The 19003-nt window shown below is 39.6% G+C and overlaps 1 protein-coding gene across 2 annotated transcripts in view; it reads left to right on the top strand.

The window, feature by feature from the left end:
* Window positions 1-18259, top strand: part of kcnd3 (potassium voltage-gated channel, Shal-related subfamily, member 3) — a 104363-nt gene extending 86104 nt beyond the window's left edge. For both annotated transcript variants that reach the window (XM_072367746.1, XM_072367747.1), the window contains 5 exons: window positions 9251-9352; window positions 12019-12051; window positions 12173-12265; window positions 13208-13467; window positions 14727-18259. In XM_072367746.1, coding sequence (XP_072223847.1) covers window positions 9251-9352; window positions 12019-12051; window positions 12173-12265; window positions 13208-13467; window positions 14727-14901 — 663 coding nt within the window. In that variant the 3' untranslated portion in view covers window positions 14902-18259. The remainder of the gene's footprint in view (window positions 1-9250; window positions 9353-12018; window positions 12052-12172; window positions 12266-13207; window positions 13468-14726) is intronic.
* Window positions 18260-19003: the final 744 nt, after the last annotated feature.

Genomic DNA, 19003 nt, shown 5'->3' with positions numbered 1-19003 from the left:
GGTCTAAGTGCTATAGATGATGATGGATTTGCAAATATGATACTTTAGAGCGTTTAATAGATGCAATCTGTGTCATCTCTAGCTTTAATTAGCTAGCAGGATTAAGTGCTGCTTGGTATTTATTGACTGTGTTCCTGAGACCAGTGAAGTGTGCCCTCAATTTCACATTGTGCTTTTGTGGAAGTTATATTGCTAAGTGTTTGTTAACTACAACATCCTTTCTGCTATGTTTCCAATATAAAGCAAAGTCATTCTGTCATTTTGACCTGCAGATTGTCACTCCACCACTTTGTTCAAGACAAAATAATTAAGACTATTAACAGATTAACCCCTAATTTAATGCTAAATATTTAAACTTCTTGGAGCTTAAGCTCTCATGACTTTTCTTATTCCCTGACTTTTCCACTGCATCTTCATGAGGATGTTATTTGTAGATCTTTAAAATCCCAGGATGAATTGCTCTGATATTTAAATTTGTATGAAACAAACTATAATAAATTACCTAACGCTGACCCACTTTTGACCAGAATCAGGTTCAAAGTCTAAACTGTTCTTTGTTTTTTACCATCAAACACAGTCCAAAGCTAGAGATCGTGACTCAGCTGTACTTCATATTTAATGCTGATTAGCATGACAAAGAAAGCACAGAAAACCTCTCAAATATAATATACTAAATACTAATATGCTATAATTGTCATTGGAGCACATCAGCGTCTGTGTTTGTGTGGATGGTAAATTCCTAGCAAGTGAGGTGGCTCTATCTCACCTATTTGACATCATTCCATGCTACATAACTGGCAGACAAGATGGTAACCTCAGCGTATGACAGAGCCATTATCATTGCAAGGTCTGCTCTTTCACTGCTAATGACAGCTGCGATTTTTAATACCCTCCAGAACCATGAATAACTCAGGCATGTCATATTCTTCAACGCCCCATTACCACCCTCAGCATAACATGTAGTGTTCTTTAATGCTCAATAACCTAGATAACATGTGACCTCCACTGTCATTAAACCAACCATTTGCAAGTGTCACTGGTCATTTACTGTAGCAAAATGTCATTTGCTTAACGCTTACTGCCAGCAAGTGAATACATTTCGCAGAAAATCCGTTCTTCCTAGGTTCATTTCATAGAATAAGCCTATGTTTAACTGGTAATAAAATAGGATTTTAATATAGCTTTTTACAGTACTAAAATGACAAGAAGGCAGCAGATGGGGCAAAAGGGAGGGGAAATTATTGAAGGGAGTGCAGCATTAGTCCCCCAGCATTTTCCAGTCTCCTCCTCCATCTCCCTCCCATTCCTTCTTTTTTTCTGCACACTTCTCTCCTCCTTCCTCAACCACCATTCACATCCATCTTCATTGAGGTATAATTGTTCGCTGTGTGCTGGGCTCTCATTACAATTAACCATCCATCTGGGTGGTGGTGGAAAGACAGCCCCTGATGTATCTCACTACACAAAGGAAAGATACATGAGGATGCCACCAGTTGCTGCTTGTAGCATCAGGGAAAACACAATGGAGATATAGAGACATATTTTCTACTCTGCATACTCTATAGTATGTAGGGTGGCTGCTTTTGTTTTGCAATAAATTGAACTACAACTTTTAGCCTGTCTCTGTCTTTATCCGTAAAGTGATCTGAAACAACTTTAGTTTCTCTACAGACATTATTTGCATAAAGGAAATAAGATAGCACACCTGAAAAAAGAAGAGATTTAAATGGGGAATTACAAATCTCACCTGGAAAGGTGGCTGTATGAATAGTACTGTATGTCTCCAGGTACTCTGAAAACGATTCAGAGAGCTAGGACTGATGGAAAGACCTTTACCCATACATACAGATATATGCAGTACACATACATGCAAGTTAGTGTAAAATGTTCTCAGCTTACCTGAAGGACAACATTGACTGTTTAGAAACAAAAGCCTCGTGCATCATATGACCTGATTCCTTCAGGCAGTTACAGGTAATGTATGAGAATCTGTGACATTCATTTTTGGAAATTAGATTAACCAGGATTAGACATGTTTTACAATGAAATTGTGAGTAGTTTTATCTTCCCTATTAGTGGAAGAACGCTGGTTGGACAAAGAGTCATTTAAAAAGAAATCATCCTCTTGCAATGCTAAAATTTTACATGTAAGGCCACAATAAAAAATAATAAGGTCTTAGAATTAAGTAGATCTGATGAAAGACATCACATGACATATTATACGATGTTGCATTATTTATTTAACAAAAGCTAAGTCAAGATGCAGGAGCAGTAAGTGGAAACTAAGGACACTTCTTGATTCAATAGCTTGTAGAACCATATTTAGAAACCTGAAGTAATCCTTCTCTGTCAAACATTATCAGTCTCTCACATCAACACTGAGGTTTACAGTCATTTGTTTTATGCACAGCTCTCTGAAGGTCCAGCGTTTGTAAATTAAAACTTTGGCTCAGTGAAACAGGTTGGGATCATTGTCCAGTTACGTGACCCGTTTTCAGTCAAGTTTTATTTGTGACAGATGGCTTCACATTTTATTCTAGAAAACTTTGGTATACCGACGAGTTCAAGTTCGACTCACTGACCCCAAGGTGATCAGGTGCTGTGGCTGCAGAACAAGCCCAAATCATCACTCTTCCACCACCGTTCTTGACAGCAACAAGGTCTTATGAAATGGCACAGTAAATGTTTTATATTGTTGTCTTTTGTGTTTTTATCTGAGTGTGTATTAACCTAACTTTGATCGAACTTTGGAATTATTAGAAGGTGTACTTTGTTTATCACATGACAGTAAAAAGCCTTCATCAGATTGAATCAGAGTTAAAATATGAATCCAGTATTAATCCAGTCCAATGTTTCCTATTCATATCATCATAGTTCTTTTAGGTTTGGAGATTTTTATTAGAACATGTTGGCTCCAAAACACACAAAGAGCTGCCACAATAAACAAAAGATAAATTGAATAACCGCATTAAATCTCTCAAGTGAACTTCTAGTATTAAGCAGATGGTGTTAATCATATTGATACAAATGATTAATAGGTTTGTGCACTGCGATAATTTGACAAAACTGACCTGAAGCACTCTTAAACAGCAATATAATCATGTTCTTGCATGAATCCCAGTCTCTGCTCTCTATGATCAGCTTTTGACACAGTTGTCATCTTTTCTGTGCCACTTAAGGAGGCTTGTTTAATCATTTATTCATTTGTTGGTTGGTCTACCCACTGATATGCCCATAAAAGAAAAACATTTGCTGTCAAATTAGGAGTACAATACCGGAGGTTTTCTTTAACAAAATGGCTTAATTATTTTTTCTGTTTCTGTTGTTCCTGCTTCTGTCAAATTTCAGCTGCCATCTGTTTTTACTGCCTTGTGTTTCCCTCACTTCAACTAAAAAATGTGTCCCTGCACTAACCGGTTGTTGGCTCCAAACCTATCGAACGTTAAAATCTCACACAGCTCATAAGCATTACTTTTGCTTGAAGCTAACATGGCAGAAAAACAAAAACAAGTTCTTCTCCTTCTCACTCCCTTATCTCAAAATGATCTCACTACCACTTTAGCCTTCCCTCTGAAGCTGGAAGTCAAAAAGTGGAGATGACCTCTGGCCGAGAGTGTTTTGTCCTTCTCTGCAATCAATAACGCTGTCTGTGCATTCCAAGAAGATAGACAAAAAAGAGAGACAGGAGGATGCTGATGAAAAAAAAAGAAAACCTCAGCATCAGAAGAGCCAGTAGAGAGAGAGATACTTTTATCTATAAAGAGCAAGTAATTCAGGCTTAGAAAAGGTGGTTTATCTCTTGAGTGGTGTTAGTTTGAGGTTAAGCTGTCTTTACAACAGATATCTGTCGGCCAAGGATGTTGGAGGACTTGATTTCCTCAGAATCAATTTCGCTATTGTCCAGAGTTTCCTACTTTCCTCCCAGATGGATTTTCTATTGGTCCATTTTCCCAAGTTTCTCCTTTCTCTTCCCTCTGGCTCTTATGTTGTTTGTCTCACTGTTTTGGGGTTTTTTTTCCCCCTTTATGTGTCTTGTGTTATCGTACAGCAACACACCTCAAAGGAAGTAACTGACTTATTTCCTTGTGGCAGAGCTGTCAGCCTGTATAAAAGCAACTCTTAAGCTGAGTGGCAGCTGCCAAACAAAATGAAACTCGTCCACAGTTATTTCTGTGTGGGTGTGGGGGTGTACTTTGTCATAAAATGGTCTCATCCAAGGTAGGCCTGAGGCAGAACCTAATCTGGTCTCATAACTGGATTGCTCCACTTTTCACTCAGCCAGATCCTCTACAGGCAGTCCAACACCACTGTAACTCACAAGGTGCCATGAATTTTTTAACTTCTACTTTCAACTGAAAGATGGACTTCTAACAAAACTTCCTGGCTGTGTTCTGTGGCTGTGTGAATTTCCAGCCTTTTTTAATAATGCAATGGTTTGCCAGCTAAGATTGCTTAGCTGGCAGCAAAATTGCGTTAAAATGAAACATTTGGGCTGGCTCGCATCCTATAGCTATAAGCTTTAAAAAGTGATTGATCCTGAATTGCAGTTCCATCGCAGACAGAAAGGAAACAAAGTGGAACAAAATCAGTGTTTGGATCAGTGTACTGGCTGCCGGTTGTATAGAAATAGCTGGACTTTTTAAGTCTTTTACTGAGTATCCTTAATGAGACTGATTGGAAGTTATTGGAATATCTTGGATGTTTTTAAAGCCACTGCTTTTACCAAAGGTGGTTAAAGGGGAACTCTGGTAATACCAGAGGTAAAAAAAAAAACTATACTCTGGTATAGTGAATGAGCTGTGCTGCAGCCATGCGTGTCAATGAAGTGGTCCCAGTAGAGGTGTGTGTAGAATTCCCTCCGTTAGCTCTCCTATAGCTGCAAGTAGCCACATAACAGTAGCTATGTGCTAACAGAGCAATAGTACGTGTTCATTCATTCATTCGTCTTAAAGTATTGGTGAAATAAAGACAGATAATGCCTTATTTAGAGACTGCATCGTCCCTGCCCTGTTCACTCCTTTATATGGATATATGCCGATCGCAAGTTTTCTAAATAGCTTCCAAAGGACACCGACTTTCGCCAAACTGTTCTCGGTGAGTAGATAAACGTATTTCATGCCAGAGATAAGGTCTATGTTTAAAAAAACCGGAGTTCCCCTTTAATGTAACGTTAAGCTGGAATCTAATTGTGTTTTTTTGTCTACAACACACATATCTGTTGTACATCATATGGCCTGTTACAATGACTATGGTTCAATTTCTTGGTTTTGTGATGCCCTGTTTTTAATTTCTGGTTCCGTTGAGTCTAAGCTTTGCTGCTACAGTTCGCTCTTACCATACATTGATACACATGTTCTGCACAAGTCTTCTTAAAACATTGCACCAAACAACCATTCACAGAGAAAAAAGTGGCTGCTAAGGTCATTTTCCAGGCTAATTAGTCGGGCAGTTGTAGCACAAAAACATCATGTAAATGTACCTGGATGTGCTTAGAAGCTGTTGCTTTCCTTACTCTTAAGTACCACTGACAATGACACACACTTTATACATGGCTTATAAACTGTAGCACAAGGTTATTTACTTGGTCCCCAGCTGGTGCACGACCCACCAGCTGATACCAATCAGCTGCCCTCCGGTTGAAATGGAAGAAGAAAATTGCATGTCTCATTTTTCTCCAAAAACATGTTGTTCTTTTTCTTACATTTACAATTTTGAAAAACAAATTTAACAATGCATCTTTACACTGATTTGGGACTTTGAAATATGAAATATTCACTCATCCTTGAGCATCCTAAAGCATTTTGAGCCCCAAAGACAAATTTCCCATCCAAGCCAATGATATTTGGGTGAACCGCTACATAGTAATTTGTGAGACAGCTTTCTATAAACCTGTGATCAAAAGTAACTTCTATGCGAAGGAGGATTCTTTTCCACTGCTGAATACAGGTATCTCTACAATGGAACTGAACATTTTTTGATATCTCATTTCCATTTTTCAATTTTAGTCCTATGATGTGTCAAAATATATAGCCTTACAAAAGAAAATAATAACTCGAGCATATCAACTAAAAGGATTCTCCAGACAATTTCAGGAGGAAGAAGAGGAAGAAAGCAAGAAAATGTAAATGGGCTGTACTTGTATAGCACTTTTCTTGTCTAGCTGACCACTCAAAGCGCTTTTAACACTACATGCCACATTCATCCATTCACACACACTCATACAGCACGTCTTAGTCTATACAGCTACACAGTGCTTCCTTCTACATTCACACACATTCATACACTGATGGATGCATCGGTAGGCGACGTAGGGTTTAATGTCTTGCCCAAGGACGCTTCGACAAGTGACCCGGAGAAACCCGAGTTGAACCACCAACCTTCTGATTGGTGAGCGACTGCTGAGTTCAAATGTTAAAGCAACAGGGATATCTTGAGAGTTTGGATGAACCTCACAGATTAATGACTACAGCAAGGATTCATGCCCATTAAATATAAGTAATGAGGCAAATCAAGGTCTTCACCAGGGGTGATACGGCACTGAGCCAGAAGTCAAAACCCATGTTCTCTCAACCATTTTATGCTTGCTGGGTTTGTGTAGGTGAAATATCCCCATTTGCATAACAGACAGCTCCTTAAGTTGACAGTACACATTCAGGAGAAGTTTCTTTGCAGCTACAGTTCCAAGGTGCACAGCAATCTGCACATGAAATGAAAAGTCTCTGCAGAAAATACCTAATTTAATTTGTGTAGTTAACAAAGCATGTCACATCACAAATGATGCCAAATGATCTTTAATGTAGAGATATGCAAGAGATCTATCTTTCTTCAGATAAAAGAATACCTCATCTAGCTGCACAGGCTTAAATTAATGATCTTAACATGTGGGAGTTTTGTTTTCTTTTTCTTTTTGTATTTACGAGGAATTCCTGCAAAGTAAATTTTGAAGTGGCTCATATATACAGCGTGGCAAAACAATACCTTTCTATACCTTAGAGGCTTCCAGTTGTTACCCAGAAGAGTTCTTGATTGGTCTCCTCAGAGGGATGAGCATATTGAGTTATCTTCTGGAAAGTAGTGCTTTGGGATTGTAAGACCAAGACCACGATCCATAATGGGTTTATGTTGGTGCCCCTTGGATACTCTGTGTTATTTTTGAACTATGTAAAAAACAGCATTATTATAGGGTCAAGCTTTCTAAAGGATGACACGTTCAATAATATGGGTGTATTTTAAGGAAAAACTGAGTAGGTTCAGTGTTTGAATTGCATTTATCCATCCAGTTATGTATTTGAGCAGTGTCCTCTGATACTCAGCATTAGCTTTGAGATTTACGACTGAGTTAGATTTGTGAAGATATCTAAGATTATTAGACAGCTTGAGCCTTAGTGTGTTTACATGTCTTAAGAGGTGGATTGTTTGTGTTGCAGTGTACTGCCCGCGCAAGATGTTTTTGACGTCTAACCCTCTACGTGACTATCTGTATATATGTAGGTGCTGATAAAAGCCTTTTTTGTTTTTGCTGATTCATCAGCAGCATTTCGGGCTCAATCTGCCATGTTGTGGTAATGCCTGAAGGCAAAGGTGGGCCTCAGACACAAGTGTCCTGGTCCTAGAGGCCCTGGGAATCTATCAGAAAAATGCAAAAGTAGATTCAGTCTATCAAGACATGTTCTTTACACCCCTTCTATTATCTCTGTGGTGCCTGGCAACCATTGCCACAGTCACAGGCTCCTGTTTACATAGCGACCCCGGTGAGACAGTTCTATTGGTAAAGCGTCAAGATGGGGTTATCCTGAAGGCCTGTGGGAATGCTGTGCCAGCGCAAATGTACAGGGAGTGTGAGGGCACAAAGAGAGTGAGGAAAACTTGTCAAGGAGAGCAGGAGGAGGGATGAGATGATAATACAAGAGAATAGGAGACAATAAACAATTTCAAGGGAGCTGCTTATGTTTGCATACCATTCACATGCACTGTTTATCTGTCCTTCCTCACTTTAGATTGCTAAATCACAGTATGAGCTATCTGCAGGTCAGCAAACATTACCATGTTTTAAATGAAACTCAAGTGAGAGGATGAGCTTGAATTACCATTTATTACCATACTTTTATTGAAGCTGATATTCCTGCTGCAACTTCACAGTTTATAGTTTGTATATATATATATATATATATATATATATATATATATATATGGAAATTAGCCTGTGACATGCATAAGCACATGGAAATAAGCAAACATACATGGAAACCATCAATTAACCCCCCAGTGGTAAACCAGCCCTCTTATAAACATGGCTTCTCTTTGCTCATCTATTACACAGCTTGAGTTATTCTTCCTCAGTGAATCCATGATTCTAATTGAAATGCAAAAAGGAGAGCAACAGAAAGCACACTTGGTCACTGCACTGAGCTTCAAATCCAACTCTTGACTTTGGCGGGAAAATGGCAGGCCTTTAAGAAGTGAACGTGTTTTATTACACTATCCAATTAAAGCAGCTATCCAGGGAACTTGGCGATTTATTAGAGCCAGTATTTTAACTTCTGCTAACATAAAATGACACATTTCACAAACCTTTTATCGACACAGGATCATTTCACCGCGTAAAGTTGCACATTCAAACAAATTCTGTCCAAGTTCTTCCTTGTATTCCTTCTCTTCTTGTTCATCTTTGTGGCTGACTGCCTTATACATGAACTTTGACAGCTTGAGAAAAAGAGACTAACCATGATGTACCAGCCTGGTGAGCAAGGCTGTATTTAAGTCAACACTGTCACGATGGAGTCAAGAAGTCACTCTGGCAATGAACATCTACATGATTTATTTTGCAAAAAAAAAGAAAATACATAAACAAAAATAATAAATAAAAGCTTCTAACCCAAATAAATTGAATTCAGTGCTTTAAATTATGCACTTTACAAAATGACACTTTTAATTTATGCAGAACTTACCTGCTCCACTCTAAGATGCCACTCAAACTGATTTTCAACCCAAGTAATGTGTTACCGTGCAGTGTCCATAAATCATTCATAAGTATATCTGAAGATCAGAGTGAATTTATCTCAGGAGATCAGAGTGAATGCTTTAGTAGCCCATGTTTTCTATGATCCATAAGATAACTACTGAAATATCAAGCGTGCTGAAGTTCAAATCAGCACTGTGTCCAGATGAATCCCAATCATCCTGGTAGAGGATAAGGTACAGGCACTCACTAACAGGGGATTTCTTTGCTGTCCTTCTTTCTCTCCTTCAGAAAGCCCGCTTGGCAAGGATACGAATATCCAAGACAGGGAGCTCGAATGCCTTCCTCCACAGCAAGCGTAATGGCCTGTTCAACGAAGCTTTGGAGCTCACGGTAAGACTCGTCACATTATGTCACAAAATACCTAACAACAGAGAAACTTTTGTCCATTTTCTTAACTAATTACATAGAACCCGGACCTCTCCGAGTCTGGCTTGTCCATCCATTAGTTATCCCATCAGAGCAGCTAACTGTGATCTCATTGGGTCGGCAGCACATTTAATGTGAGCATCTCTGAAGCTAGCTGCCCAGCTGAGGAACAGGCTCGAGGCAATGCAGCAGGAAATGTAAACACAACTCATGGATGTTCCCTGCCTCACCAAAATGTTGCGGTTTATAAGCACCATGGTGGCCCAGGGCTTGACACAGCACAAAAACAAGTGCTTCCTCCACCCTCTCACTCATTCTCTAAGAGTCTTCATTGCTTTATCTCTCCTCAGCAGCACCAGTGAAAGTCGAGCTGGGGCTGAATAATGCAACAAATTTACAGCGATGCCTGCAGAGACAGTAGACTTTGAAGAGTGGGGTTTTTATCTTTAGTTTTCATATGCATGTTTAGCATTTTGTTGATTATAAACAAGGGGTCTAAGATTGCTTTTCAAAATTGTAAAGACAGACAAATGTTTTCTAAAGTTACATACCAACAGGAATTTTCTTTGCACTCTGAAAATACTGTATATATACTGAATGTTTACAGCTCACTCCTCACAGATATGATTATCGTCCATGTTTGATTCACTGTTACATGAATTATTTAGAGTAAGGGAACATCATTACTTGCTGTGGAAATTATACCACTTTTCTAGTAAACATTTCACATGAGCAAAAATAAGCATAATTGGGCTCATGAAGTGACAGATTGCTCGTGTTTAAAGTCAACAGTTTATAAATCAGTCCCAACATTAAACCATTGACAGGTAAAGTGTATAAAGTTGATAATATTGCAACATCTTGATGTGCTAGGAAACCTTTTCTCTGATATCATATCAATGTTACTTTGACACATGCCACTCACCTAAACATTGCTGCAGGACCCCCCCCCCCCCCCACCCACTAGAAGTCCATCACCACCAATAAACCACATAACCCTCTTACTGAGAGCTCAAGGGACACCACAAATACCCGAGTGTGTTGACCAGTCGTCTAACCTCCCTGTTACAAGCTTGATCCCACCCTGCAGCTCACATGATCCAAAGAATCTGTGGCTAAAATCTCAGTGCCAGAATCCACACCACTGCCCTGGAGAGCCAGACCTGTGCTACAACATTTCAGATTTATTTCAGCAGCATGAGGGTTGGCTACACAATATTAGGCAGATGGTTTCAATGCTGTGGCTGATGAGTGGGCAAGCCTAATAAAATGTTAATTGCTGTCAAATGTTAAATTGTGAGGAGGCTTCTAACAAACAATATGCCCAGCACCATGCAGGGTGACACAGTGTGTTTTGTCACCCAGCAGATCAAGCTGTTTCCACTCTACAGTATGGTGGCCACCTGGGTGGTGAGCCATAGCCGCCTCCAGACAGATTGCTGATACAGGCTTGCAGTTCATGTATAGAGCAGCCTAGAAATAGCTCTCTCCTAAACACCTGTGTTCTGCTGCTTTTTTAGCAACACATAAGCAGCATGAACTCAGGTGAGCATTAGAAAACTGAGTCATTAGCACAGGAATGTCCCCGTCAGCAAGGAAACCTCTTCTCCCAACACCCGTCACAGGCTTAGCAAACAGAAAATTGCAACTACAAATCTTCCTAACATGGCATTTTGCGTGCCTCTTGGCACTGCTGTGCCACATGCAGGATAAGGGCAGCACTGTTTGGCTCTTTGTTTTTTTTCATAAACAGCTCAACTACAGATTTTGTTGGGGAAAACTGATGCAACCCATTGAAAGTCTACAGCTGTAATTCTGACAAGAAAACTGATGACATTCTGCTGTAAACAGAAGAAGCAGCTCCACGTGTTTAAACTGAGAACATCTTGTCAAATGTTTGATCAAATAATGTTGAATAATATGGGTTTTGTGGGCAATGTCTTTCTAAATTTCAGAGAAAAACTGAAACTGAAAAACTGCTCCATATATTTCCTTAGGCAACACTAAATAAAACCTTACTACAGCCTTTAATTCTTCTTCAGGTTGTGACATCATAATACTTTATTTGAGTAATAATACATTCTTGCAAAAAGTTAAAGTAAATGAGATATTTCCTGGTTGCTTTACTTTGTTAGCAGATGTGTAGGCTTCTCACCGACTCTCTGACACACCTTGACACTGCCCAGAAATTACTTCTGTTTCCGAACCACAATAGAGCGAGAAGCAGCACCCACTTGTTTCAGCAAACTTATATACACAAATAAACACATAAACAGGGCACAGTGTAAAGGATACGGAATATGGAAAACAAGTCATTAGCAGGTTGCCTATAGCGAACCTCTGCAACAACAAGCAAGGAGGCAAAATGTCACAATGGAAATTTTTTATGAGCTGGATGCTGAATATCTATCAGATGTGAGCTGTGCTAGAAATCCCCCTCCCTGCACGGATCAGTGCACCGTCTCCACTGATGTTAGAAGAAATGCCTCTTAGGGTCGGAATTGTTAATGTTCTCTGTGTCTGACTGGCATGACGGCAGTCCTGACGGCTGTCTGTTTTCAGCTCTGAACTGTGAACACGAGTAAAACTCTACCTGTCTGTTCTGCTTTTGTCTCCCTCTCCAACTCAAGCAACTTCCATACAAGATGAACCTTTCAGATCAGGTACTGAGACAGTAGTTGGCAGCACACCTCCCACATCAGATAAGCATCTTCCTGAAAGAGATTGTTTTGTAACATATATTGTGTATGTGTGTGTGTGTGTGTGTGTGTGTGTTTGCTTCAGAGTTCCACTGAAGAGGAGCAACGTTTAAACAAGTCTACCTCTCTTTTGGAGAGTCAGCATCATCACCTACTGCACTGTCTGGAGAAAACCACTGTGAGTGCACACATGCTCAAACTTTATACATGTATATATATGTATATATATTTATATATACTGTATATACACATTCTAATCTACATACTTGTGTGTGTGGGGGAAGTTTTTTTTCTTCAGAATCACACCAAAACTCAACTATGTATGTTCTAAAATATTAATGTAAAATCCCAAACTGCAGTCATCCACACCACAGTGCTCATTAGCAGAAAATAACCCACATCTTTAAACAGTACAGTACTTTTGCATCCTTGCTCACTATACTGTACACTGTAGCACGGTGTCCAGTGCTCTACATTTCCCTTATGATACACGCTTGCCTGCCTATATGGCATACAACACTGTTTCTCTCAGCCAAGCGCAAACAGAAGAATCTAGCTTGCGCTGTTGCACAGCCACCCAAACCTCATTATTCACCGTTCATATTTGTGAAGACAGACCACACGGCAGCCAGTGGAAATGATTTTTTTAGGTTTGAACAGTAGGTCAAACATTAGTAAATGAGTTGTCTGTTAACATACTGAGCTAAAAAGAAAGACATATTTAAATCCAATATTCATTCCACTTTTGGGCTCATGCAACTTTACTGACAGAAACAGCAGAGTTAAGTGTAATTCTCTTTGGGCTCGTCACTAGGGGCGACCCCCTCTCACATGCAAGTAGCTCTGTGATGCATTGTTATTTGAAAAGTATTGACTACAACTGCTTTATGGAAAGTGTACACAGACAAAAATTCATCTGTTTTATGCTCCTACACAATAACAAATGGCTGAGCGCAGCCATTCACACCTAAATAAAGAACAGTCACACATTCTTAGAGAAGTAATTGACTCAGGCAGTCAAGCAGAAAATCAGGCCATACACGGTACATGGTCACAAATGCAAACATTTAAACGTGAGATCTGATTTGTAACTCTCTCTCTTCCTGTCTTTGATTTGAAGAACCATGAGTTTGTGGATGAGCAGTATTATCAGCAGAGCTACCTGGAGTCAGGGTTGCAGAATTATCCGTCTCAAAGCCCCTCCAACTCTAGCCAAGATGGTGTGACAGGGACGTGCTGCACCCGCCGAAGCAAGAAGCACCACACCCCTTTACCGAATGCCAGTGCCCCAGCACACATGCAGCCTTTGACACACTCGCACACACACCAACAAGGCTTACAGGAGCTCAGCACCATCCACATCCAGCCCCTCAGCACCAGGTAAGACCAGGATTCCCAAAGGAGAAGAGAGAGAGGCGAAAAGATTCAGAGAAGATATCACAAAAAGCTTCTCTTACTGTGCTACAATGGATACCGTGTAAATCTTGAGCACATTTGCCCCAGCTTATCTGGTAGCTAAAAAAGAAAAAATTTTATTCCTTTCACTTCTCATCTGGTATCAGGACATCTTCATGTGTTCATGTCTAGGTTCTAACCAGATTCACTGTGCGGGATAATAGCCAGAAATGAACAACCCTCTACCGTCCAATACCATTAGCTTAGTCATCCACTATATAACTAATGACAACTGACGGCTGGCTAATTTACTCTGAGATAGGCTTCATAATATTTAATGATCTGTGATCCTGAGAAAAAGCATTTTGGTCTAAATGAGGCATTTTTTAAGAACTTTGTTGCCTTCATTTCTTTTAGTAAATGTTGTAAATGGGAAGCGTCACGTTTGGAGAAAGTAAACATGCATTTCATCCGTGATGGTGGTAGCATCATGATTTAAACTTTTTTGGCTCCATCTGTTCCAGGATGGCTGGCCATCACTGATGGAACAATTATTTCTGAATTACATTGATATCCAAAGTTAATAATGTTATCTCATGTTTTATGATGAGAACCTTAACAGAAACTGGGGCATACAACAAAACTCCAACATATAGAGAAGGGTTAAAGTCCCTACCTTAATTCAATATTAAATATGTTTAAGAACCTGAAGTGAGCGGTTCATGCAACAAAAACCCACCAACGTCTCCCACTACAAAACATGTAGTTAGAGATACAGCTTTAATACATTTGTATTATTGGATTATTTTCCTCAATTTTTTGAACTGGGTTCATACTTAAAGGACATTTAAAAATATGATTATGTTCTGGTAATATTGATGCAGATATATATATGTATAGTTCTAAAGAGTTCATCTAATTTAAAGCAGCACTCAACCCCATAGTGCCTACTTAAACACACACAGAGAAAACACAAAGTGACATAAGTATCTAAGTATAAGTAACCTTCTATATTTGGTTTGGTCCACAAACATATTTTCTGTTTTCTCTGATCTTTCGCTTTTGCTAGAAAAGATTGGGACCATTTCAGGAGCAGTAAAATTATCATTAACTCTTCCTCAACTACAGCTGGTCTGGGGAAAAAAATCCATTTCCCTGAAGCTCTATGCCCCTTTTAGCAATTTCTTTTTAGGGAGGTGGGGGGGATTATCCTAATCCTTGATTTTCTTTCATTTTTCCCACAGCCGTTCCAGTCTGAACATGCGTGTAGATGAGCCAGCATCTCTGAACTGCCAGAGCAGCCAGATCACCACAGCAATCATCAGCATTCCCACACCGCCGGTGACGACTCCCGAGGGCGACGCTCATCTGCCTGCCGGCCCCACTCACCAAAATGTTGTGAAGGTGTCCGCACTGTGAAGACTATAGTGCAGGCATGTCACACAGAAAGACAGATAAAGACTTAATAAGACAGACTGAGGGACAGAGGAGGACTCAGAATGATAGAGGAGAGGGCATTCAGAGTCCGAGTCTGGCCCTGCTGGCGCCTGCCCTCTGCTGGTCATGTACTGCAACAGCACGGGCTCCCTGTACAGATGGAAGATGGCATTAAGATACAGCATCTTCGTGTTCATGGTTGGAATACATGTGTGTTCGTATGCGAGTTTGAGTGAAAGAGTGGAGAAGATGAGTAGGAAGTAATTTCACATGAAGAAGCGAATGAGTGAGTTCCTCCAAGTGTCAGAGCTGAGTTCCCAGAGTAAGTGATGTGTCACTGTGCACAAAGCACCTTTTTTTTGTTTGTTTCAGTTTCACTCAGAGACATAAGGGGAAATGAAGAAAAATTAAAAATATGAATAATAATATATAATAATAATTCTCACACTGCCCTTTTGTTTAATGGGATTTTGGTACATTTACCAGTAGACGGATAAATCCTAGCCACCAATCCTTTTCAGGTCCAATATTATTCCACTTTAGTATCAATTCTTAATAATATGAAACGCGGTAAGTGTCTCTGTGATGGCCTTACTAACAAGTTTCGTATTTATGAAAGAGTGTATGTGAATTTTTGCGACGTTTCAGAAAAGGAAGTGTGTGTGTTTGTGTGCGTGTGTTTCTCTCAGTTGATTGAAAACTTCTGGAACTCTCTATGGCTCAGTATATGGTATATTTGACTAGCTGCCACTCTGAAAGGTTCACTGCACATATTTCTGTCCAAAATTCTCAGCTGCGACACATGATACGTGCCTGTTTTGCCAGCTTAAAAACAGATTAATTTGTTTGTGTGTGGTGGTCTGAATTTCTCCCCCTTCTTTTCGCTTTTGGTTCTTATAGCTCGACAATTAACTAAACTTACTTGACAAACAAATAGAAAAAGAAAAAAAAAGTTGATTTTGAATCTGCACTTCTACAATTTAGAAGCACAAGGCGTTTGCTGAGAATTTCTGACACAAATCTGCCCTGAGCCAGTGATCCTTGTGAATATTGTTAATAGAATATTTTGTAATATTTGACCATCGTTTGGCAGACCCAGTGAAGCTGTCCTCATGTTCTCCCTCTCCTCTTTTCACTTTCTTGTTGTTGTCCTGTTGTATCCCCACCTTCTGTGTGAACAACAGTATGCTTTTAGTAGCCTTTATAGCTGTCAATGTTTTTCTTCCCCAAACTCAGAAGGCATTTTTCAGAGTTGTTGAGTGTATGTACTCCGTGTGGTTAGGAACTTGATGTTTGTACTTTTTGTCCTCCTTGGTGTTTCAAAGGACTTCTTTTTTTTTTTTTTTTTTTTTTAACTTTTTACTTTTTACTTTATCTTCTGGAGACTTTAAAGCAGGCATTCCTGTTGTAAAGGTGACCAGGGAGACGCGGAGGACACTGGATGAACCATCAACAGGTCCCTGTCATCAAAAATCTGTACCTTCCCAAAACATCACTTCCCATCAAAGTCAACCTTTGTAACTGTGGATGGTGACATTTTAGCGCCAGCCTGATGCCACTCGATTGGCCTTTTTCATCTTGAATGTCATTTTAGGTTAAGCAGTCTTGGAGACATTTCAGTCTGTCTTTAAGTCAGTGAAACCACAGCTGGGGGTTCACCAAAAAAATGTAAAAAAAAATGGGAAGGGCAGTTTCAGTTGTAGCAGACTAACCGACAACTTATGCTCTGCATAGAAGAAATATGAATACCAAGAGCACACAGACGGGGCTACAGATGCACCAGTGTCTGCAAGTTCAAAAGCAATACTGGAATTGGTGTTATTTTATGTCCGTTCACTGGTAGCTGATAACAGTTTTTCTTTGTTTGTTTTGTTTTGAGGGTTTTTTCTGCAGCATTGGACAATTTAACAACTGTTAAACTTGCAGCAAACGTATCACAATCTTGTAGAATTATGTATGTATTTAATTAGCTTGAGATGGAGCCATCTGGAAAGTTTAACCAGTTTTGCATATGCATTTGTACTCAGATAAAAAAAAAAAGACATATCACATCAGCCAAAGGGTGGATATATATATATATCTATATAGAGATGTATAGATATGTATATAGAGAGATATATAGATATATACAGTATATTGGTATCATATCAGAGCATCATTTCATGAAATCCTGTTGGACTCCTCTGTTGTGCTTCAGTTCTTGCTGATCTTGAGGTCAAAACCCACTCAGAGAAAACCAAAACTATTCTGCAGAGTTGGAACGGGATGTGTTTTATTCCTCGTGGTGGCCTAGCACTATCGTTGGTAACTTAGTACTGTACAAAGTGACAACAACTGCCTAGATCCAGTATTAGTGTTTAGTCAAACTGTGCTCAGATTTACATGGATAAAAAAAGAAGACAAGCACAGGCAGACAGAACTTTTTTTTAGTGGTACTTTTTACAGTGAGGTTAAAAACATCGACTTCATATTCACAGCGTAAAGTCTGACATTAAGAGTTGATTGAAGTCCACGGGAGTATGACATGGGTGACGGCAGGAGTGAGGCTCCCTTTCTTTTTATGCTAATGACAGTGATTCCTGCTTCCCTGTTTTTACAACAGGTTATTTTGTGTCAGCTGCACTTTCAAATGACACAGTTTGAAATATTATGTAAGCATATATTCAGCTCAAAGTGTAAAGGGATTGCACTTTTATTTCCAATCAACAAAAACAGGTCTGTGGTTGTGTCTTTCTCTGTTATGTACTCTTCTTTGATTGTCTTCTCTCTGGACTCACTCAGTTTTCCTCTCACTCTTTGCTTTGCCCTCTATGCCACCTGTCGTTGTTGAGACTACTGCTGTGCGTATCTTGTCAGGTGTTGGATATTATTTATGACCTTGTCTTGTGTCCCGACTGTGAAACGCCGGATAAAACATCTATATCTGCCACAAATGTGCAGTGTTTGGGCTCACTTCTTTGCCTTTCAATTGCTTTGTGTCCAAGTGTGTAAACACAAGGTTGTGGCTTGTACATATTTAGCTTCAGGACTGTTTTTATTTCCAAAAGATCAGTCTTTGTGTTGACCTAAATGTTTATATCTAAGTGCTGAGCCTTCTGGCCATCAGTTTCAAGGAGCATCCTGCGATGGAGGAAAGGCTCTTGAAGAGTAAAAAATCTTGACAAATCCTGATGTCGCCAACTTCATCTGCAACTTTAGGAGAAAACACTGAACTTAGAATAATATTAGGACACAGAATGCTGTGCTGAAACACAGCCTAATGCAGGGACACAATCAATTATCTTGATTTGTGATTATTCTAATGCTTCTTATTTGGATGATGATTTAGAGATAAGTCATAAAATAGTTACAAAATCCCACTTGTATTTGTATGATTTGTCCTGTTAGCAGTCCCATCCCTTAAAAGTGTATGTTACACAGGGTTGTTTTTTTCCTTTTGGTTTGAAAGGGAGGGTGATTGCATTCCACACTGATGCTCACAAGCATGAGCAACTGGACCACAGCTGCACAGAACACCACTACCTTAGGTTCACTGTCAGAAAGCAGAAAAGACACGGAGCACTTCAGGAAGTGACTGGAAACCACGCTGACCAGTAGGGCAAGTTTCTAGTAAAATAAAGACTTCTAAGATTTGGACTGTGCCATCCAGGTTTTATTGGGCCCAACTGTTAGAACATTTATACTCTAACCAGCACTCTGTGCATCGCTCATGTAAAATTAAAAAAAAGAAATGAATAAATCTAATAGGACTGAACCATTAATTGCATTTGCGATAAAATCGCAATGTGAAAAAAGTAGATTTTCTAATCGCATACATTGCGATTCCAGTCATGTGACTTTCAACACACAAAGGGCCAAAAAAAAAAACCTGACTGACCAGACGAAGATGGCCTCAGGCCCAACCACGACACCAGCCGACACTACAGCAACTTTAGTGTCTAAGAGGAGCACGACGCCAGGTATTGTGCAAAACATGCCGTGCCACTGTTGCTACCTCGCAAGGCAAAACGACAAACTTGTTTTCAACATTTTAAAAAAAAAAACACCATAAAGCCATATATGACAACTTCATGGCTCAAATGGC

This window comes from Leuresthes tenuis, unplaced genomic scaffold (genome assembly GCF_036924035.1).
Source record: "Leuresthes tenuis unplaced genomic scaffold, fLeuTen1.0.hap1 SCAF_16, whole genome shotgun sequence".
Classification (NCBI taxonomy): Eukaryota; Metazoa; Chordata; class Actinopteri; order Atheriniformes; family Atherinopsidae; genus Leuresthes; species Leuresthes tenuis.
Note: the sequence above shows the minus strand (reverse complement) of the source record. Positions and strands in the feature narration are given on the sequence as shown.